General features: G+C 39.6%; 1 protein-coding gene across 1 annotated transcript; it reads right to left on the bottom strand.

Annotated features, from left to right (window-relative positions):
• Positions 1 to 3051: 3051 nt before the first annotated feature.
• On the bottom strand, positions 3052 to 9513 carry LOC148641927 (uncharacterized). Its single transcript, XM_088616983.1, has 5 exons — positions 9404 to 9513; positions 7211 to 7290; positions 5789 to 6641; positions 4174 to 4354; positions 3052 to 3734 (listed from the first exon to the last, which is right to left on the bottom strand). Exons 2-5 carry the CDS (start codon positions 7251 to 7253, stop codon positions 3531 to 3533), a joined length of 1281 nt encoding a protein of 426 aa, XP_088473109.1. The 5' UTR covers positions 7254 to 7290; positions 9404 to 9513; the 3' UTR covers positions 3052 to 3530.
• Between the last annotated feature and the right edge of the window lie 13539 nt (positions 9514 to 23052).

Below are 23052 nucleotides of genomic sequence, written 5' to 3' on the forward strand. Positions count from 1 at the left end.
GTGAGGTGAAGGCAGTTAGAGTGCAAGCAAGTGTACCGAAACAGTACACAGTGAATTCCTTCCTAATTTACAAGTCCTGTTACTGTTAAAGGGGTGTGTACAGTTATAAAATCCATTTTCCGAGATTTTCATTTGCAACAACTTTTCAAAATGTTTGTCTTTCACTTGGGGTTGTGTGTAACAATATATAAATGAACATGAAATACATTCTGATTGAATGTGTCTTGTTTGCAATTTCGCAAAATGTTTTAAGTTGGAAACGGTGTTTAGACTTTCTATAAGCATATAGAGTTTCTATAAACTGGGCAGTACAACAGCGAGCAATTACCTGCAGTTTGAAATGATGTGTACCATATGTGTTGTGTATGTCCATGTAAAATGATGCATGTATTTTGCCAAATGTCTATTTTAAAAACCACTACAGGTAGTGGCTAGACTCCTTTTTCTAATGTTGGAATAACACAACAAAACTTAACTAAATAAAAAGAATGGGACATTGTGCAATTTGTGGGGTGGTATAATGAACATTGTTTCTTACATATCCTACTGAAATACAAAACTGCAAGCTGTTTTATGCACTCCGGGACATTAACTTTGTAATGAAATACTATGGCAAAGCAAAGAGTCAGGGATGCATCAAAATTGATATGATTTGGAAGGGGAAAATGTACTGAACTAACTTCAAGCCATCTCATTTTATAGGAACAATTTTTTAAACTTGAATCTGAATACAAAATGTATGTTACACAGCCATCTTGGTCTACATTATAATAAGTGTAAAGTGACTTATTAGATACAATGCTTGTATGCATAAAAATCTCAGGAGGGGGACCTTTGTAAAATTCACCACTTTTTACCACATCTTAGAGGCTGCCTCCTGGATGGAAGAAGAGGGAGTGAAACTGATCCCATTCTCCTTTGCCAACTTTTTTCATTTTAGTCATCAGCCAGTCTTCATCCAGATTCACTGGAGGAGACCCTGCATAGGACTTGTTTAGCATGATAATAGAAGCTTTCGTTGTAGTCAACTGGGCCAGTCCTTAGCTCTCCACACCAAACAGTAAAACACCTATGAATACATTCAACAATGAAAGATCAATGGGTTGCATCACAGAAAAGCTTTCTATTATTTAGATCACAGTTAAGGAAGTGATCAGACAACCTACAGTAAATGGCTATACATCCATTATAACAAGTTTTGTAGTGTGGCCTGCTATGAAGTGGAAAATGACATCCTCTCACAATCTGGTCCATCACCAATAGATTGGTTAGCAAGAGGCTGTGGCACAATAAAATTAGACCACTAGGTTACCCATATATACAACCAGGAAACATTCATACCCTTGAACCATGAAAGCCACCCATTTGCAGCACTGAAATAAAGCAGGGAGGAATTTAAGCAACGCAGTTCACAAAGGACTGAGAGGGAGTTGCCCTCTCTCTCATGAGATAGTATATCTAGATTATAGTGCACAACCAAGCAATGTGGTTAAAAATGAAGCACTTCTGAGTAAGCATGAAGTTTTGCCTTCTCTTTCATGGAGAGAAAGCATATCACTGTATCGGGCTTAGAGGAGTGGCATGCATAGTTTGTGCCCTCTCCATGCCCCTGATCCAATGTACCAAAGAAGGAAACCCCAGAGGCATTTGTTCAATAAAACAGTAGATCTTTCTGTAGAGGACAGGGTCTAAGTTGTTTAGTGGTTTCTAATAATGTGGAAACCATAAATTCATCGAAGGAACAGAGGAAAAAGAAAAACTGGCAGCTACAGAGAGAAGAGGAAAGTAGGAGCAGAGAGAAGAGAAGAGAATGAGAAGACAGAGAGGAAGACAGAAGACTAAAGCTCCCTGTTCTAATCAGATTTTACGACTAGATTCAAGTTCAGTATTTGAACTTTGTTAAGAGAACTTGCCATTCTACTGCTTTAAGGAAACTCGGTTTTCCTATATAGAGAATCCCTGGGTTACAAAAACAATCTACTGGTTAGTGAATGGATTTTACAGAAAAGGGAGGTTCCCGTTCATTTCATAGCATCCTGGTTTCTAAGAGATTGTGATGGCCGTCATCCCTCCTCTGTAAGGCGCTCCTACCTTTTTCAATGTGTTGCCTGTTTTATTTGTCCCAGCTGTGTCTTATCCTGTTTTCCCTATTTAAGCCCGGCGTCTCCATAGTTCAGGGCTCAGCTTTGGAAGACGGATGCCCGGAAGCCCGCCTACCACCAGGCACAGGAGTGGCCCGAGAGCACAGGCTTCACCATGGTGTCCTGACCTTCTGAGCCTGGGGCTCGGAGCGCCTTGTCCTGTCAATGTTTTAACTATCTGTATTCCTCGTTCCCTGTTCCCTGTGTCTGTCTTGGATGGATCTCCCGGCACCTGGACCTTGGACTGCGCCCTGATTTCCCCTACTTGACTTCCTTTCGGACTCGTGCGCCTGCACTCCCCCCCTGCACCAGATCACTGCCGTCACCACCCCCTGTGTTTCCACCCACCCTGATCCTGCTGTGTCCTACCTGATGTCCTACTCCAGTCACTTCCGGATTATACCGTCTCGCATAGAGTCTTTAACTACATTTCACGGTATTTCCCGTGACAGAGATTTAACTATTAGGTCGAGTAATGAAAGTTAAGATAACTTTGCCCACTTGGCTCAGGGTTAACCTCCTGACATAGGAGGAGGAGGCTAGAGTCCATCTGGGAGGCCATGCAGAGAGAACACTGACCAAGGGGTAGCTGCAGAGGTGGAGATGGGGTGGAAGAGGGATGCGAAAGACAAATGTAAGGGACAGAGGGAGATAATGTACAGTATCTATGATGGTTGAGTGAGAAAGTGATGTCCTGATTAATTACAAATTACAGACAGCTGAGCTTTCATCATAAACTCCTTTAAAAAAGTTGAATTCACGTTCAAGCCTTCAAGAACCAGGGCTTGGTTTATTAAATGCCAATCTTTAGAAAGAGGTAACCCAGAAGACTAACTGCACTCAGGCTCTGCAGGACCGGAATTGGACACTGGTAGTCAACAAGACAAAAGAGAGACAAGCAGAAAACATACACCCTTCAAATATTTTATTGACGCACTTCTCATTTTAAATTATTTAGTATTACAAAAATACTAAATATGTTCCAGGCACCAAAATGATTATTGAAATGAAATGTAATATTATCATAATTTAATGAAATTATTGCATAATCATTTTTTAATTATTACAAAAATTAAGGAAAAAACCCAAGTACCGTATAGTGAAGATGATTAAATGCAATAGCTCTGAACAATCCAACACAAATGGCTTGGCATACAATTAGTTCTAATTATCATATCAAATTGTAGTTTAAAAGAGAAATTTATTCAAACAAATTCCTTGATCAGAGAGAAATTAAGCAAATTAGTATACTTATGCTGTTGAAGGAAATACCCATTTTATTAGATAACAGCAAAAGCTAAATAGCTTTGAATGTTAAATTACTGGCATTTTCATACATATATACTCTGTAAGGTAAAGTATCTGCATGCATGTAACTACTAAACTGTTTTAGTTAACAATAGGCTCTTCCTTTATTGCCACTTTCGAAACTGAAGCTCCAGTCCATGTCCCAGTGATAGTGGTCTGGTGTCCGAAGACAGTGAGCACCTTCGCTGTGTAAGGAACATCAATGATCCCCTTCTGGACTACAGCCTTGAATCTCACAGCCTCCCCAGGGGGCACTGTAGCATTCAGGCTGGATGTATTAACAATCTGCAATGAAAGAAGCAAAAGCCATTGGCTGGGGTCTCTGCTTTCAGAAAACAGTGGACAAATACAGCATTCAAAACCAGTAAGCTAAAGCAGTTCACTGGTTATGGCAATAAAAAAAAACAAAGGAAGAGGTAAAGGTTTATTCCACGCTGAAAGGGAAAGAAAGAGACAGTGTTTCATCTGTAGAGCCTTTTTCAGATGTGCTTGAACTTAATAAAAAAACAAGGCAATTTAAGGAGTTAAGTTGTAGTTAAAATGTGCATAACAACAGTGTTCTAGTATCAAAGTCACCATGTTAGTCAAGTGCCCTGTTTTCTTCTTCCATTCCACATATACAAAACAGCGATGTCTTGCTCAATTTCTTTGAGTAACAGCCCAGGGGGCTTAAAGGCACCATTCATCTTCAATAGCTTAATCCAGTACTGGGAACATACTGTACCTGTTTCCTTTCTGTCTCTGTAAAACTCCAGTTGTGAGTTGTACTGGCATTAATAGAGACTGTGGTTTCATTCGCAGCCAACAATGGGATTCCAGCTTGAAAGGTTGTTGATGCTCCAACTGCCAGAGTAAATTCATGAGAATGGGTGAAAGAGCTTTCCAAGGAAATAGTTTCAGAAAACCTGAAAAAAAAATCACATTCTATTTTAGAACTTCTTGTTTCAAAGCTGCAGACTGTATCAACCTGGCTGCACCACACTGGGAGAAGGAGGACTTGTGCAAGTACTTGCCTGACAAACCAGCCGGGTGAATTTCATGAACTTCAGAGATAGTGAAAATGGCAAGACAGGGTTTTTTCATGTTGTTACTGCTTGCTCAAATTGTGGCTGACTAAAGCCTACCCAAACCTGCTGACACTCTCCAGGTGTGGAACCTCCCAGACACAGACAGCTGATGGTGCATCTGCAATTTCCCTCACGGGATCAATAAAGTATCTATCTATCTAAGTAAAGCCATTGACCATGAGAAGAACATGCAAAATCCTCACGGAGGAGGACTGGACTAGAGTCAAACTCAGGATTCAACAGTTTCGAAGTAGTTTCTTTGCAAGTTTTTGGCTGTTCTTTTGCAATGTTAGTAATTTTTGTATCTTCTGCTGGTGTTCCTTCATCTTTTCTGTCACATATTCTAATTCTCCTCAAGCCCGAAAATACCCTCATGACATCATCATTAAATTCAGCATATATAGAGTGGACAGGAAGGTAAGTTGGTAGTTTTTCAAATGTATTGCAGTACATTGATGATGATGATGATGATGATGATGATGAAGATAATAATTACAAGTAACAAGGACTCCCCTCCACTACCATCAATGAGTAGCTCTGCCAGAGTGCACCAATACACTCATCACACAGCAGCTCTCAATGGGGAGGAGAACAGAGAGTTGAAGCCAATTCATAGATGGAGATTACTGGGAGACCATGATTGTTAAATTCCAATCTGAAATTTGTCCAGGACACCATGGTAACACCCCTACACTTTTTGAGAATCACCCTGTTATTTGTAATGACCACAGAGAGTCAGGGCATCGGTTTTATGTCTCATCCGTCTCACATTATAATGTCCCCGTCACTATACTGGGGCATTAGGACCCACCCAGACTGCAGGGTGGGCACCCCCCACTGGTCCCACTAACACCTCTTCCTGCAGCATTCTTAGCTTTCTCTGGAGGTCTCCCATACAGGCTCACACCTGCCAGTTGTGTTGCAGTGTGGTGATTCTTCTTAACCACTTCTATAACATTTTTAAAATTGTTTAAAGTCAAATTGAGAGTCAAGTGATTTACTGACAGGTTATAGTTGAACATATATGTAGAAATGAATCTAAAGGTAGATTTTTCATTTAATAATATCTCAAAATAAATTTTCAGACATCATTAAATTCACATTTTGTTACCCTTAAACATCTTTGTGTTAAATTTGCCAAATGATTACCAGCAGTCCTACAATTTAAGTTTTAGATCTATTGGCAGTGTATTTTGTGTGTAATTTTTGTAAATATTGTGTATTTTGTGATATACAGAAAAATGAAAATACAACTTAGAATGCAGCACTTACTCGAAAGTTGCAGTGTAAGGAACAGAGCCGGTAGAGTTGTCACAGTCATGTTGCCCAACTGTCAGAGGCTCTTTTGAAAGAATCTTTGCATCTTTAACAGAAAAATCCAAACTTAAAATTTGACTTATGGTTTTATCTTGCGTGAGGGCGAGGATTGGGAATTGATTGTAGCCAGATCCAAGATTCTGTGCTCTTCCAATCCAGTTATCACTGGCAATCCTGGGTGGTGGGGCAGTGTAGATCTTCCCTCCATTCTTGGAGACACACCACAGATTGCCATCAGGAGAGAAGGCCATGAAATGGGTAAGTTCTGTCCAGCCTCCAGTTCCAATAATCTCACTGTTTTTACTCCAGATGTAGTTCATATCATTCGGAGGGCTTCCTTTAAGCAGATTCCCTTCTGTGGTCACAGTGTACAGGATACCCGCAGGGTCAAAGAACAGAGAAGGGAAGCACCATCCTCCAGTTCCTATCTTCGTAGCAACCCTGTACATCCAGGACACGTACTCATTCTCAGGAGGGGGACCCCTGTACAGTTCACCACTCTTCATGACAACATAGAGTGTGCCGTTTGGATGGAAGAAGAGGGAATGAACTTGATCCCACCCAGACCTTCCTACACACCGAGCTTTCTGCTTCAGCCAGTTCTCATCTGGATTCGCTGGAGGAGACCCAGAATACAGCTGTGCATTACAGACTGCAAACATTGTTCCTTGAGGGCTGAAGGCGACGTGAGAGATGCCTTGCAGATTTCCCACATATTTCGAATACTCACTGAAGTTGTCATTGTAATTATTTGGGGGCAGTCCAATCTTGATACGCCCTGATCTTTCCATGGCAAACAGCACCATACCTTTCCAAAAAAAAATAACTTTTATAATCAAATAGTGAAAAAAATAACCAATTTCACCAACTTCAAATATCCTAATCTTTAAAAGACCATTATATAATAGTAATACATTTAATATAAAATCTAACTAATGAAAACAAAGCAATAAGAAAAAAGGACAGATTGTAATGGTTTATTAAGATTTGGTGTCCTCCCAAAGTGGGAAAATAATTAATCAAAACATTCAGTGAGAAACTTGAAATTGTTTTACATACAGTATTTATTATTCTAAGTGAACTGTTTAGAATCTAAATATTATCTGGCTGTAGAGCTCTTTCATGTGTTTTCTGTTACATGACATGTTAAAAAAATTCTGGAACTTTGAAACCTTCAATCTTGACATTATAGAGTAATTCGTGTAGATCAGATTCAAGATTAATTTCTGAGTCATTGATATCGGAGTCTCAGCCTTTGAGCTCACTGTCATGGGAGTTGATGGTGCCCTGAGTGCCCATTTTATCCCTTCAGACAGCTCCTGTAGATTTGCAAATACAGTTTATCTGTGAAACAATGTCAGTTCTCTACATACTCACACATATTGTCTGCTGCTCCTGAAGTCTTAACCTGGTCAGACATGGTCTCTTTCTGAAGATGAGGTCAACTTTCTGTCTGTCTGCAAAACGGAATTCCATACACAAAATAACATTATTTTTCACATAACTTACAAGTAGGTACTTACTACTTAGAAGTTTCCTAATATTCTAATAATGCATGTTACATCTACAGTACCACAAATATACAGTATGCCAAACTACCAACTGCATACTGTGTTAATTTTCCCCTTGAGACTTTTATTCTGATACATCAAGCGGGTTGTGTCAGAGGCAATTAATAATGAATTTCTTAATTTTTAATTGTTATGCTAGTGTGGATTGAAGTCATATTTGTAGGAAGAAATGAGTAAAATTAATCATATATAGATAAGTTCTTAAGACAGCAGTGAGGTGAAGACAAGTACACTGTGAGAAACTATACATAAACAATACACAGTTCACTCCTTCCTAATTTACAACTGCTATAGTATTACCAAGGGGTGTATCCACTTATAAAAAAATCTTTTCTAGATTTTCAATTATAATTACTTTTCTGTTTGAGCATTTACATTGCACTTGGAGGTTGTAACTTACAATATGTAAATGAACATTAAATACATTTTAATTAAATGTGTCTTGATTTCAGGCTATTAGGTCACAAAATGTCTTAGTTTGGAAACATTGTGTAACTGTATGTAAAATTCCTATTAGCACTGTATGTGTTGTGTACTGTATGTCCATATAATATGACTTGATTATCAAACATGGCTTTGCTTGTATGTTTTTTCCAGATATCTATTTTAATAACCACAAAAGACAATGTTCAGAATCCAACATTTTTTAGATTTTCACATAATCTGTTGCAGGACTACATTACTCTCTGGAATTGCCAGGTGGCACAGTGAATCTATCTTAATGTGGCTTTTGCACAAATCCTATTTTAATCATAACAAGTAAATGTTTATTAACCCATTAGTGCTTTCCTGCACCAATCATACTGTACAGTAACACTAACTGACATTTTTCATTTTTTAATTAAATGCAGTAACAGAATTATTCGTAATGAAATATAAATTAATAGTAATTAGAGAACAGACAATTTATTGTTAGAATTGTACATAGTGGCTTTATATACTATTTGAAACAATAAGAAAATATATCTTATTTAAAACAAAAAAGAGGTTTTAAGTGATTTGAATGACTTTCAAAGAATGACTTACAGTACAGTATGTCACTCTAATTGGATGAGCTAAATTAAAAGCTACTAGTGTTACTTTTTCCATTTTCTACAAAAGGTTCAATGAAGCTACAAGCTTTTCATTATCCATTACAGCAATAACGACACCAAGTGTTCATGGAAAACATCATTTTATAATGATAATAAACATTAGGTAGTTCAAACGAGCATGCCAGAATGTTTCCAAAATAACCATAGCAAGTGAATAAGTTAAAGACTCTGATGCAGAAAACGTTTATGAAAAAGATGGAATACTGCTTAAAGTTTTATAAAGCAAATTAATAATTAAATATACAGCATATTATCCGCCCATCCATTTTCTAACTGTCACTGAATCTGGGGTATAGCTGTGGAGAGAGACCGGCAAGAAGGGAGGACCCTATGTGTAGCGGCAGGAACAGAGCAAATAAGGGGGTTTGCTCTGGGCTCAAGGTATCGGGCGAAGTCGGAACGAGACATAAGACCTCAGGTAGCGGATGTGGGGCGACGTGATGAGGCGAGCCTCTCTACAACCAATCCCAATACCGAGCGAGAGGAAAGTGAGACCCGGAAATATATAGCCCCAGACAACAAGACAAACCAGAAGAACAAGTAAAGCACAGAGAAACAAGGAACAGGACAGATACATGTACAGTTATGTGATTATTATTTAGTCAAGCAAGATGCAGTAGGACCATACATAGGATTGGTAACAGTAATGTACAACGCTTGCCCTTGGGAATATTATGGTGTACAGCAGTATCAGACATTTACTAAAGTAAATGTACTGTGGGATAGTAATGATTCCAGGAAACATTGCCATGGTATTTTCTTGATATTCTTATGATATAGTATAGTAAAACATTCTGAAGGCAAATCACAACACTTACGGTGGTTATACAATTGTAAATTGGAGAAAATACTGTAAAACACTGTAATGATGACCTGTAACACATCAGCTATGAAATGAAACTTACCTTGGTTACACTCTGAAGAAAGCAGCTTTTGAATCACACTTGGTCCAGCAGGTACTGTATGAGTATCAAGGTAACGATTTCTTCAGTGCTTCCTCTCTGACTGTAAATGCCTGTCCTCAGCTTCATATTTATACATACAGTATAAAACTAAAAACACCTTAAAACGTTTTGGATTGGATATTATCCTACAACACTCCCCTTTCACATGCAGATATCAGTTTTTTCTTGAAAACACATCAAAGACACATTTGCAGACAGAACAAGTTCTGTAAGTACAGTATATCGAAACTGTTTGCATTTTTTAATATTCCTGCTTTTATGTAACTGAAATTCATTTGTTTCCCCAAAATTTGATTTCCAAATTAAAACAGAAGTATTTCTTGAACTGCAGCAAAGATTGGGAAATGACTTATGTGACTGCAGTTTCAGTCCAGTGTCTTCATAAAAGACACAGTGTGGCGAAACAACATGTTCAAAATGTTTTTAATATGTAACATAAAAAATTGAATAAAAACTAAACCAAATCATACCCGACATGAATGACAAATGTATTATCTTAAGACAAATGCAAACAGTAAATTCCTCCCTTAATTTAAACATATCCATTAATACCATTTGTCAATGAGTTCACAAGGAAACATATGTATGATACAGAGTCTAATTTAATAGAACTATTTCTTTTGTCACAATCAGGAACTATAATTCAAAATGGTAGGGTCCCTTTGTAATTAAAGGGTTAAGTGTATAATCCATACATCTATTTTCTAACTTTTTGTATAATACTATTTATATAATATTCAATTTAGAAGATTCATTTATATAATAATCAGTTTATTTGTTTTGAACATTTCCCTTCATTTGAGTACAGCAGGATTTTTGTGATGACATACAGTACTTGGTTTCCCAATGAGGCTGTTGGTGCTTGGTAGAGAGGACATATGGGGGACAGGGGCCAGTATATCAATTATCAAGATCTTTTCTCCAGAATATTTTTGAATGGCAATCCCAATGGGGCTGATAATAGTAAATGGGAAAAGGAAGTGAATCAAAGAGGCATGCCATGACCTTGTCAACTTCAACACTAGGTACAGCGTCTATGGTCTTGCTGTTGGAGGTCACAGATTGCAAATATTACAGCTGAAAGGCCATAAAGTAAACAGTGAGTTGATCTGGAGCCAGGGAGATGGAGTAATTCAGAGGCTAGTTTGGGAATCTCAATCAGAGTGGAGAGATAAACCAACTGACATTTGGATGGACGAGACTCAGAATGAGTAGGAAAAGGGTACACAGCACGAGTTGGCTTCACCGCAGAAGCTACAGATATGAAGGAAGTGGAAAGCAGAAGATGAAATGATTTGAAAATGACCATGAAGATCTCTAGAGTGGCTTGGTTTGAAGAAGACTAGGTGCTTGGTTATAATGGAGGGATATCACGTGGGTGTAACTGTAGGCTTTGTGCGGTGGTGGTTAAACACTCTGCCTGTACGGACGGGAACTGCATGGAGACAAATATTCCTGTAAAGGTTTATTGCTGAACAATAACATTTACACCTGCCGCGTTCTCGTTCTTTCTCTTCTTGATAGTCCCTCTTTTCCCATCACACTCTCCCCGAAAGCAATCAGAAAAAAACAGAAAGTCACAAAAAAATGGAAACTTATCCACAAACTGCAACAGAGAGCTCCACACAACTCAAAAACATTTCAAACTGCTCAACCAAATAAAACAACAATTGCAGGACGTAAGCTTACAAGAGGGGAGATAAAAGCATCAGAGACAGTCTGAGTATCTTCTCAAAGTGCGTTACAAGAGAAGCAAAAGAAAGCAAAAAGAAATCTAGAAGATAATAATTCAGGTGGGTAGCTGCGTCAGCATGTGTAGGCTGCAAAGGAACAAGTAATAGGTTTATTCTTCAATAAGCTTAGTTCGTGGTTGTTTGTGTTATTCATCCAGGTGGATGCTGCACATTGGTGGTGGTGGAGGGAAGTCCCCATTACCTGTAAAGTGCTTTGAGTGGAGTGTCCAGAAAAGCGCTATATAAGTGTAAGCAATTATTATTATTATTATTATTATTATTATTATTATTATTATTATTATTATTATTATTATTATTATTCCTAGTGAAATGGAGTTTATAGCAGATGTTTGAGACAGTTGTCAAAAACCAAGTTCAATAAGAATCATCTGTCAGTAATTCATAATAAATTCTTGACGTCATTTAATCATAATATACAGTATGCTATACATAAACTCCCATTTACTGTAACAAATCTTTCTTTTTAAAGTCTTCAGTCTGGGCATCAAGTTTTTGAATTAATTTTAAAGTTTAAAAAAAAGATGTGTCTAAGTCATAGATTTTCTAAATTTGCAATATGGGACACAAGAAGAATGGTCTGATTGCATTTGTTAGGCACTGTATTTTTTTAGGTAAGCAATCTTTTTTAAACAAGGTACTCAGAAGAAAACCTGAATTATCTGAGTAACTAAGATTGAGTACTGTAACTTTTTCCAGGGGGCTGGATTGGTCTTTAAAAGGTAAATTACTACATAAAACAGATCAGGTGGCAGCAAAAATGAGTAACTTACAGACTCCTTCGTGGATCATGGAGTATGGATCAACCAATGAATGTGATGCAGTATACTAGATTATCAGTCTATTTTTCCTCATGATAAAGACATTTGGATTTTCCCAGGTAGTATACACTTCCCTGTGTACCCCTAGAGGTTGGGAAATAGATGTTCTACACATGTGATGCTGCTGTACTTAAATTAATTCTGGACAAGGTATGAAGAAGAATTTCAGATTGATTTTTTAATATCTTATAAATAAATCAATATGAAATATTTAACAATAAAAAAAACAAATATGAAGGTTTCTGAGGCTCCAAGTGAAAGATATCTTGGTTGCTAAACAATGGCACTTGGAATGTTCCGGACAGAAACAGAGGTCATGGAGGAGTAAGGGGGGGCTTGGGGAGGGAGCCTGTTTTTTTAGTTTATTTTCACTGAAGAACACCATTTCAAGTCACATAAACCTCACTGAATTTCTTTTACATAAACCAATTTTTTATATTTTACTATGCAGAACAACGTATAATTTGCGAAAAGCCTTCTAGTCTTAACTAAATGAATAACACTGCACACACCCCTGTGTGCGTCTCCTTGTAAAGACACTCTTTACACAACATACAGGGAGAGGGTGGTCTCCCAGCACTGTGATAAAGCTGAGCAACTCTATTCTGATCTCTCCAGTGTCTATACTGACCTAAACTACTAATGCCCTCAATTACAATCATAATTCCTTACATTAATATAGTGTAAGAGAATGGAGAAAGTATCGTCCTGATCCGTGGGATTCACGTTGCGGGTTTGGTATTCTGTAAGAACGATGTAATTTACGAACCCTGTGCAGGTCTCCAGGTGAGGTAGCTGAGGTATCCAAATCAGGGGAGGAGGGAGAGTGGTCAGTTATTCCAGGCAGGGTCAAGACCAGGTAGGAGGCAAGAGGAGAGGCAAACAAATCCGATAGGGGCGAGGCAAGAGTGAGAAATCCAAAATCAAAACCAAAGAGGCGACGTTGAGGGAGTCCAGACCAGGTAGAAAAAGGTACTGAGGAGGAAAGGGCGAGGTGAGCTCAGGAGGTGGAAGAGATCCTACTACCAAGCAATGTAACTGGGTGAACTGATTGTTGAAAAAGTGAAGGAAGGGGTGTGTAAGGGAAATTGGATAATGAGGGCTTGATTGAGACCAGCTGCAGCCGTATCATATAGTGCTTTTCATTCTAGAAGAACTCAAAGTGCTTTGAAGGGTAAGTGCTTAAGTCGGAACCTTTTTTAAGAAAGCCCGTTTGAACCAAACCAGACAGGAATTTAGCTAGGGCACAGGCAACACCCCCCTCTCATACTTTTTGGAAAGATATAAAGTATAATTCCATTTTTTTTTTATTAAGGCGACATGGAGCTTGTTACATAAAGTGATGCCACTGCCACAACAGAGTTCAATTTCGCAGGCTGTGGCTTCTCAAGAGAAGAACCGCTAGAGTAGAGTATTGGATCCTGAGCAGAGTTAGATCGGTGAGAAAATTTCCAGATGGCGAGAAACACAAAGCCAGAAGTGTAGTGCAGACATTGTGGTCGAAAAGAGAGCAGAAACCCAAAAGCCCAGGTAGCCGATACAGTAGATGAGAGCAATAAGCCAGAAGTGAAGTCCTTAAACCGCAGTCTAAAAGGAACGAGTTCCGAAAACCAGGGAAGCCTAATCCAAGACAAAACATAAGGAATGAGTAGAGCTCAACAGGAATTTACACCCAATACTGAGCACTGGGGTTACTGCAGACAGCCCTAAAGTATGCTGGGGTTTGGAGGTGTGGTGGTGGACAGGTAAGGTGAGTGGTTATCTGATTGGATGTGGTCTATACCTTCTTAAAGGGACTGCCGGTTGGTTGCATGAAGTCCGAGATCAGGCCTATCAGGTCCTTAACTGAGTCCCAGCTGGGGACTACACGAGCCCCTCCTTCCATAATCCCCTCAGCAAAGGTGGTCTCAGGCACCAACTGTTCTCCACGGCTCTTTGTCTCGGCAGTCGATCCCTTCTGCTGTTTGCATTTCTCTATAGAGCTCTTTCTTGTAGTTCATTCTTGTTGTGTTCCATGTTGCAAAATTAGAACATTTATGACTTAGACACATCTTTTTTTAAGTTAAAAATTAATTCAAAAACTTGATTCCCAGACTGAAGACTTTAAAAGGAAAGAACAGTTACAGTAAATTGGAGTTTATGTATAGCATACTGTATAATATGATGAAATCTGCTGAGCCTTTGTGCTGCTCTTTAGTGGCATTCCGGCTTTGAAAATCATCTACTTTGGATTCAGCCTATGGGCCGAATTTCACGTGCTGTCCCCTGCTGGCTGCACACACTTTGCTCCCTGATTCCTGCCTGCTCTTGGTTTATTTTTGAAAATGGGCTATGGCTTACACTACCTGAAGCAGCAGAACATTACACATACTTAGTCTCCTACACAGCTTGGTCTTCCTCATCTTGTCAGCAGTGGAACCACCAGCCTTCCTTAGACAGGAGATCGATGGTTTAAAGGCTGATCTGTTGGTGTGGACCTGTGTGATGGAGAGAGTTGGTAGTGGATGTTTGATTGCTAAGCTAATAAGTAGACACACACTCCAACACTTCTTTCAATTATTCCACCAGGTCATCCTGAGAGGTGTCTTTTCCTTTAAGCAAACATTCAGTTTTTGATTAACCCACAGAAGTTGCAAGTGCTATTTTACGATGGTGTCAGATTAGGAGTTTCGCTCACCTTGTGTTCTGAAAAGCTGCTTTGAAACTTTGTGTTGGAAGACAGCCACCAGCGCTCAAGCTTGACAGCTGTTGTCTCTCAAAGACAAGTACAGTACTTCCTGTAGAGAAGCACTGCTCCCCTGTGGTCCTGCCTCGGGGCCATCACATAGGAGCGGCAATCTTAAAGGCCATCGGTTTCTCAGAACTGTGCTGCTGACTGATCTTCTCTGTTTTATGCAGCTTATTTTAAGCACATCCCAGGCCCTCAGGCAAAGTTGCTCAATCTGAAGTGTGATGATATGTAAATTTCTTTTACATGAACCAATTTTTTTATATTTTACTACGCAGAAAAACGTATAATTTGCAAAAAACCTTCCAGTCTTAAATGAATGAATAACACTGCACACACCCCTGTGCGCATGTCCTTGTAAAGAACTGTAATTCCTTGTTTTGCTGACAACTCTCTTTACACAACATACAGGGAGAGGGTGGTCTCCCAGCACTGTGATAAAGCTGATCAACTCTTTTCTGCTGTCTCCAGTGTCTCTACTGACCTAAACTGCTAATGCCCTCAATTACAATCATAATTCCTTACATTTATATAGTGTAAGAGAATGGAAAAAGGATCGTCCTGATCCGCGGGATTCATGTAGCAGGTTTGGTATTCTGTAAGAACAATGTAATTTACGAACCCTGTGCGGGTCTCCAGGCGAGGTAGCTGAAGTATCCAAGGCAGGCGAGGAGGGAGAGTGGTCGGTTATTCCAGGCAGGGTCAAGACCAGGTAGGAGGCAAGAGGAGAGGCAAACAAATCTGATAGGGGAGAGGCAAGAGTGAGAAATCCAAAATCAAAACCAAAGAGGTGACGTTGAGGGAGTCCAGACCAGGTAGAAAAAGGTACTGAGAAGGAAAGGGCGAGGTGAGCTCAGGAGGTAGAAGAGATCCTAATACCAAGCAATGTAACTGGGTGAACTGATTGTTGAAATAGTGAAGGAAGGGGTGTGTAAGAGAAATTGGATAATGAGTCCAGCTGCAGCCAAAACATATAGTGCTTTTCATTCTGGAAGAACTCAAAGCGCTTTAAAGAGTAAGCGCTTAAGTTGGAACCTTTTTTAAGTAAGCCCGTTTGGACCAAACCAGAGTGGAGTTTAGCTAGGGCATAGGCAACACCCCCCTCTCATACTTTTTGGAAAGATATCAAGTATAATTCCATTTTTGGGGGGGAAAATTAAGGCAACATTGACCTCATTACATAACGTGATGCCCCTACTGTATCTAGCTATAAGATTATGAAGACATAAATATTTCTCATTAAAACAGTTTGCGTTTTCCAGATATAAACATACAGGTAAAAACAAATTTAATATATTTGTAAAATAAAATTAAATGAATGCCATAAAGAATTTTGTTTTTCATACAAGGTGCTCAGGAGAAAAAAAACAGACATACTGTATCATCACACTTCAGATTGTTCCTTACAAAGCAAAGGTGATCACCATCTTTGGATATGAGACGGTTGTTACTGGAAGATGGCTTGGAGCTTCAGTGCCCAGAGTGGGAATAAAGGAAGAAATCCTTGACCTCAAAAAGTAGCCATAGATCTGGCAAAGACCTGTATGAAGCACATTATTCAATTAATGGGCAAATACTAGCAGTTGTGAAGTTGTATTTGTTCGTCATTATCTGCTTTTGTGCGATCTAAGAATACAAATACCATATATAGTGCTGTCCGTAAATATTTGGACAGTGACACAATTGTTGTTTTGGCTCTGTACACCAGCACATTGGATTTGAAATGACTGAGGTTAAAGTGCAGAATGTAAGCTTTAATTGGAGGGTATTTACATCCCTATTGGGTGAACCATATAGGAATCACAGCCCTTTTAGACATAGTCCTCCCATTTTAGGGGACCAAAAGTAGTTGGACAATTGGCTGCCCAGTTGTTTCTTGGCCATCTGTGTGTTTCATTATGAGTTCATGCACAAGAGAGCTAACAAAAGGTCTAGAGTTGATTCTAGATGTGGCATTTGCATCTGGAGTCTGTTGCTGTCCTCTCTAAACACGAGGACCGAAGAAGTGTTTTTGCCATTAAAGTGGGCCATCAGGAGGCTGAAAAATCAGACATAGCCAAAACACTGTTTGGCACATTTATAGAAGCAAGAATGCACTCATAATCTTAGCAATAGCAAGTGACCTGGAAGACCACAGTAGTGGATGAGTGAAGAATACTTTCAATTGTGAAGAAAAGCCCCTTTTCGACTGTTGAACAGGTTGGCAACACTCCAGGATGAAGGTATACTGTAGATGTGTTTAAGACTACCATAAAGAAAAGAATACACCAGCATAATGGCAGGGAGTTCACTACATGATGCAAACCGCTGGTAGGAAAGGCCAGGTTATGGTTTTCTTAAAAAGCACATAAAAAGCCTCTAGTGTTCTGGGACAAAGCTTTATGGACAGATGAGACAAAGATTAACCTGTACCAGAGTGATGGAAAGAAAAAAGTGGGGAGAAAAAATGGAACTGCTCATGATCCAAAACATACCACCTCATCTGTGGAACATGGTGGAGGTAGTTTCATAGTTTGGGCATATTTGGATGCCAGTGGAACTGGCTCACTTGTCTTTATTAATGTGACTGCAGATGGCACCAGCAGGATGAATACTGAAGTGTACAGAAGCAGCTAATCTGCTCAGATCCAATCAAATGTTTCAAAACTCATTGCAGCAGGACAATCTCTCTCATCCTAGCGTTAATCCCGCATCAGCAGGGTCCGCTTGTCGGCACGCCCGTCTCCATTTGGTGGTTTGAACCAAATCTTTGAACTGACGTTGCCAGTAAATGCCACCCAGAATACTCCAACTGGCTTGTCGCTCCGCCTGCCGTCAGTGGGGGGGAGGAGAACAAAGTAATGTAGCCAATTCATAGAGGAGGATTATTAGGAGGCATGGAAAATCTGGCCATAACACCGGGGTTACACCCCTTCTCTTTTCAAGAAACACCCTGGGATTTTTAATGACCACAGAGAGTCAGGACCTCGGTTTTACGTCTCATCAGAAACACGGCGCTTGTTTACAGTATAGTGTCCCTGTCACTATACTGGGGCATTAGGACCCACATGGACCGCTGGCCTATGGCCCCACTAACACCTCTTCCAGCAGGAACCTTAGTTTTTCCCAGGAGGTCTCCCATCCAGGTACTGACCAGGATCACACCTGCTTAGCTTCAGTGGGCTGCCAGTTGTGAGTTGCAGGGTGACATGGCTGCTGGCTCTCATTGCAGCAGGACAACGACCCCAAGCATACTGCTAAAGCAACCATGGAGTTTTTCAGTCCAAAAAGTGGAATGTTATTGACTGGCCAAGTCAATCATCCAACCTGAATCCCATTGAGCATGCATGTCACTTACTGAAGACAAGACTGAAAGGAAAAAGCCCCCAAAACAATCAGGAAATGGGGGGAAATGTGTATAAAAAGAGCTATGAATCCTATATGGTTCACCCAATACATATGTAAATACCCTCCAATTTAAGCTGACATTCTGCACTTTAAACTTGTTGCCATTGTTTCATTTTAAATCCAATGTGCTGGTGTACAACTAAAATTGTCACTGTCCAAATAATGTATTTACGGGCTGCACTATAAGCGTTTGGAGAGTAATCCAGTTGAATATGGCATGCTGCAATGTTTTCGCCAGAGGTTTAAGGGAGATCTCTGAGAAGCCAGACATGAGAAACACTTCTTTAGAAGATTGCTGGTCAATCCAGGGTCTGGTTTCATTACACTAGATCAGTTTTGTCCAGATCTTGAGTTATACAATGATTGCTCTTGCAGAGGAAGGTTGTATGCCCTTCACTTTGCTGATACAAAGAGACGACCGAAGCATGAGGAGGTTGTTGGCCAAACATCCTCATTTTAGCTGTTCTGGCTGTGATTTCACTTTCTCAGCCAATTCACACGATGCAGCTTCCCATAAATTTACAGTATAAATATTGTCCTCCAATGGGACCTGATAAATTCCTGTTATTAAATTCCTTTACAACTCCATGAATCAAAAACAGAAATATGGTTATTACATTGGATTTATTCCAAACTATACTATTGCATGGAGAACCATGTTTCTGGAACCTCTTGAAACTTTTTACTTCTTAAAGCCATGATTCCTGCTGGAAAGGACCTGGAGAAACATCAGTTTCAGAATTGGCTGTGTAAAAACTGAAACTGCTCTCTCAGAGCAGAGAATCCATATTTTAAAAAATCAGCACCCACATGCCTGAACAACTACCGTCCTATTGCACTCACCCCTATCATAATGAAGTGCTTTGAAAATCTGCTTATTCCACACATTAAAGCCAGCATTCCAAAAACACTTAATCCTCTCCAGTTTGCATATCGCACAAACCGCTCCACGGAGGATGCAATCTCTATAGCTTTACACACCACACTAACCCACCTGGATAAAAGGAACACCCATACAAGAATGCTGTTCATTGACTTTAGCTCAGGATTTAACACCATCATACCCATAAAACTTTCTACCAAACTCAGGACTCTAGGTTTAGATACTACCCTCTGTAGCAGGATCCTAGACTTCCTCACCAGCAGACCCCAGACTGTCAGGATTGGCAACCTCACCTCCAACACGCTCACCCTGAACACTGAAGGCTACAGTATGTGCTCAGCCCACTGCTTTACTCCCTGTTCACCCACAACTACTGCCAAGTTCAGCACAAACAACATCATCAAGTATGCTGACGATACCACAGTCGTGGGCCTGATCACTGACAACCATGAGACTGCCTACAGGGAGGAGATAAAACACCTATGTGCCAGACCAACAACCTATGTCTCAACATCAGCAAAGCCAAAGAGCTGATCTTTCACTTCAGGAGACAAGGAAAAGTCCACTCCCCCATCTATATCAAAGGGTCTGCGGTGGAGATGGTGAATAACTTCAAATTCCTAGGTGTTCACATCTCTAGGGACCTCACATGGGCACTCAACACCTCCAGTCTCATCAAGAAGGCACAACAGCGGCTGTACTTCCTGAGAAGGCTGAAGAAAATACGCCTGCATCCACAGATCCTCACCAACTTCTACAGATGTACGGTGGAGAGCATACTGACCAGCTGCATCACAGTCTGGTATGGCAGCTGCACCGCATCTGGCAGAAGGATCCAGACGCTCCAGTCACACACAACTAGACTCCAAAATAGCTTCTTCCCCAGAGCCTTCAAACAGGTGACTCCCCCACTCCCTCCCATCATACTATGATCTCTCCTAACTTCTTCCTGTACCCACAATGACTGTACTCCAACACCACTACATACACGACAACTGAATGTAAGCCGAAATTGTACTTAAAACTGTACTAGATGTAATATTTATTAATCACCATATTATTTTTGTACTGTTCCACGAATTACTTTTGCACTGTATTTGTCCTGTTGTATTCCTTTCTCTGTTTGCTTATTTGCAGAGTTTGATTACACTTTCATTTAGTTACACTGTTATTGTGTTACAGTCTATTGTCCTGTCTTCTGTTCTATTTATATACTGCACCTGAGTGACTAATGAGAAACACTTTTCACTATACTATACACCCGCGTAAGTATAATGTCAAATAAAGCTGAATTGAATTGAATTCCATGTTTTTTAACATTGTACCCCCATCTGTCAGCAGATGTGCAGTACTATGTAGCAACATAATTAAAGTCAAGGGGAGTTAATCTTCAAAACTGGGGCTGTTTGTTTGGGTTTATCTAGAATTATTCACCCGTCTCTAAAAATTCAAAACATAGACAGTCAGTTTGGAGGGACCTCTGTGTTCTCTCATGTCGTACTTTGCCTGTGGTTGAGTTACAGCCTGTGAGGTCCTATTGTCAAGCCAATAGATAGTCTTAGAGCCTCATGCGTCACTTTCTAATTTTAAGCTAATGGTACTAATTTTCATACTGTATTACAGTAATCCATGAGAGTTGGAATCCTTTGCAGATTACGCTACAGTCAAAAGTTAAATTACAGTGGTTTTTGCTGGTAATTTTGCTTTTATACCAACCTCACCCCACCATAACAGGAGTCCAATAAGTTACTGCTGGAGATGGTAAACTAGACAAGGCAGGAGTCAGACATGTGCTGTACTGTGACACAGGACAGTGTGAGCAGGCAGCACAGTGTGTATTAAATAGGGGAAAGCAGCCAAAACAATTTCCAGGATGTAATCCAAAAACCAGTTGTAATTTTTTTTTAATTCATTAAATTTATCCTCAATCCTAAAATTAGGATGTATAAAAAAGGATCTTCATTATTTCACCCATGTACTGCACAGTGATCCTTTAATTGGTTAGTAATGCTTTAATTTGAATCATACTGTATATTAAACAGTTCATACAATTTTTTTTTTAATTAAGACACTCTGATTAAACATACAGGCAAAGCTCCTTTTGACAGAATAGTCACAATTTGCACATAAAGAACACACACAAGTGCTTTCACAGGCCCAATGGTGGTATTCCCTGATCCTGCAGTTCTGTGTCAAAGTTACTGGTACATCAGACATTTTTAATTAGAGCATTTCAGACTTTGAATACAGTGTTTTCCCAGGCTGGAGGTTTGATACCTCAAGAGGAGGAAGAGAGCCTCTATGTATTCGCTCAAGTTAGCGTTCTTCACTCCTGGAAACTAGGGCGAGTGGAGAGAGGTTCAAGAAAAATTATAGGACATTTCTCTAAAGGTTTTCAGAAATGTGAAAACTGATCTGAAGTTGCGTGAGAATGTAATATAAGGTTCTTAATTAGAAACTCTGGTGGTGCTGATAGTAATCCTGGTATCCGACCTGAAATATAACCATGGAACTGTTTATCACAAGGGACACTTTATGCAAAGCTGATTCATTTGGTGGTGCTTTTGGAATAGATGCATCTATTTAGCACCCTCCATTTATTGCTTTTAACATGAGCCTATAATACTTTACTGCTGGAGATGGTAAAGCAGTGCTAGATAAGGCAGGAGTCAGACATGTGCTGTACTGTGACACAGGACAGTGTGAGCAGGCAGCACAGTGTGTGTGTGAAACAGCGGAAAGCAGCCAAAACACTGTTCAGGCTGCAATTCAACCATGGACAAAAATATATCATGAGAAAACAGAGAAGAGTTACTCCCTCTGCCTAAGTTTGCCTAAGTTTTGATTCTTTAGACACGGGACAATAATTCTAGATAAACCCGGACAGTTACAATTCTGAAGATCAACTCCTCTTGACTTCAGTGTTGCTACATGGCACAGTTTGAAATGCTCACTTTACGAATGTGAGCTGTATATAAATATATACATGTGGACAAGTCAGTGCGCGGACTGTGTACTGAGAGTCTCATTCCACATCACAGGTCTCCACAAACCCGGTGAGCCAGTGACTATGACACAGGATTGCGGTCCGTAGCGCCCTTGAGCTTGTGATTCTGTACTGCATATATTGTTAAAGTGAGCTTTACTGTGTGTTTTTTCCAAATTTACAAAATACTAAATGTTTAATAGAAGTCCCGAATTACATTGCTAACAAATTAAAGGGGCGCTTTGTAATACGTGTGTATGTAATGATATTTTTTTAATATTACCCAATAAATATATAACCCACAGATAGATCATTTTTCTAAGTTTGAAGTACAGATTAATCTTCCCCTTGACACCGTTATTCTGATACATCACACAGACGGATTTTGTCAGAAGCAGCTGTTAAACTAGTGCGGGTTCAGGAAGCAGCAAACGCAGGGCGATCACTGGGGTAAAAAAGCGTTGAGGCTTTAATTGCAGTACAAAATGATCAGAATTAGTCATACGTACTGTAGGCAAGATCTTAAAACACAACAGTGAGGTGAAGGCAGTTAGAGTGCAAGCAAGTGTACCAAAACAGTACACAGTGAATTCCTTCCTAATTTACAAGTCCTGTTACTGTTAAAGTGGTGTGTACGGTTATTATCCATTTTCCGAGATTTTCATTTGCAACAACTTTTCAAAATGTTTGTCTTTCACTTGGGATTGTGTGTAACAATATATAAATGAACGTGAAATACATTCTGATTGAATGTGTCTTGTTTGCAATTTCACAAAATGTTTTAAGTTGGAAACGGTGTTTAGACTTTCTATAAGCATATAGAGTTTCTATAGACTGGGCAGTAAAACAGCGAGCAATTACCTGCAGTTTGAAATGATGTGTACAATATGTGTTGTGTATGTCCATGTAAAATGATGCATGTATTTTGCCAAATGTCTATTTTAAAAACCACTACAGGTAGTGGCTAGACTCCTTTTTCTAATGTTGGAATAACACAACAAAAATTAACTAAATAAAAAGAATGGGACATTGT

Source organism: Lepisosteus platostomus, chromosome 23 (assembly GCF_059453375.1).
Source record: "Lepisosteus platostomus isolate fLepPlt1 chromosome 23, fLepPlt1.hap1, whole genome shotgun sequence".
NCBI classification, from domain to species: Eukaryota; Metazoa; Chordata; class Actinopteri; order Semionotiformes; family Lepisosteidae; genus Lepisosteus; species Lepisosteus platostomus.

Coding starts and splice junctions, on each gene's coding strand:
- LOC148641927 (XM_088616983.1), bottom strand. CDS start 7,253: ATGTCTGACCAGGTTAAGACTTCAGGAGCAGCAGACAATATGT. Junction 6,642..7,210: donor AGGAGCAGCAGACAATATGT/GTGAGTATGTAG, acceptor TTTTTTGGAAAG/GTATGGTGCTGTTTGCCATG. Junction 4,355..5,788: donor CCTTACACTGCAACTTTCGA/GTAAGTGCTGCA, acceptor TTTTTTTTTCAG/GTTTTCTGAAACTATTTCCT.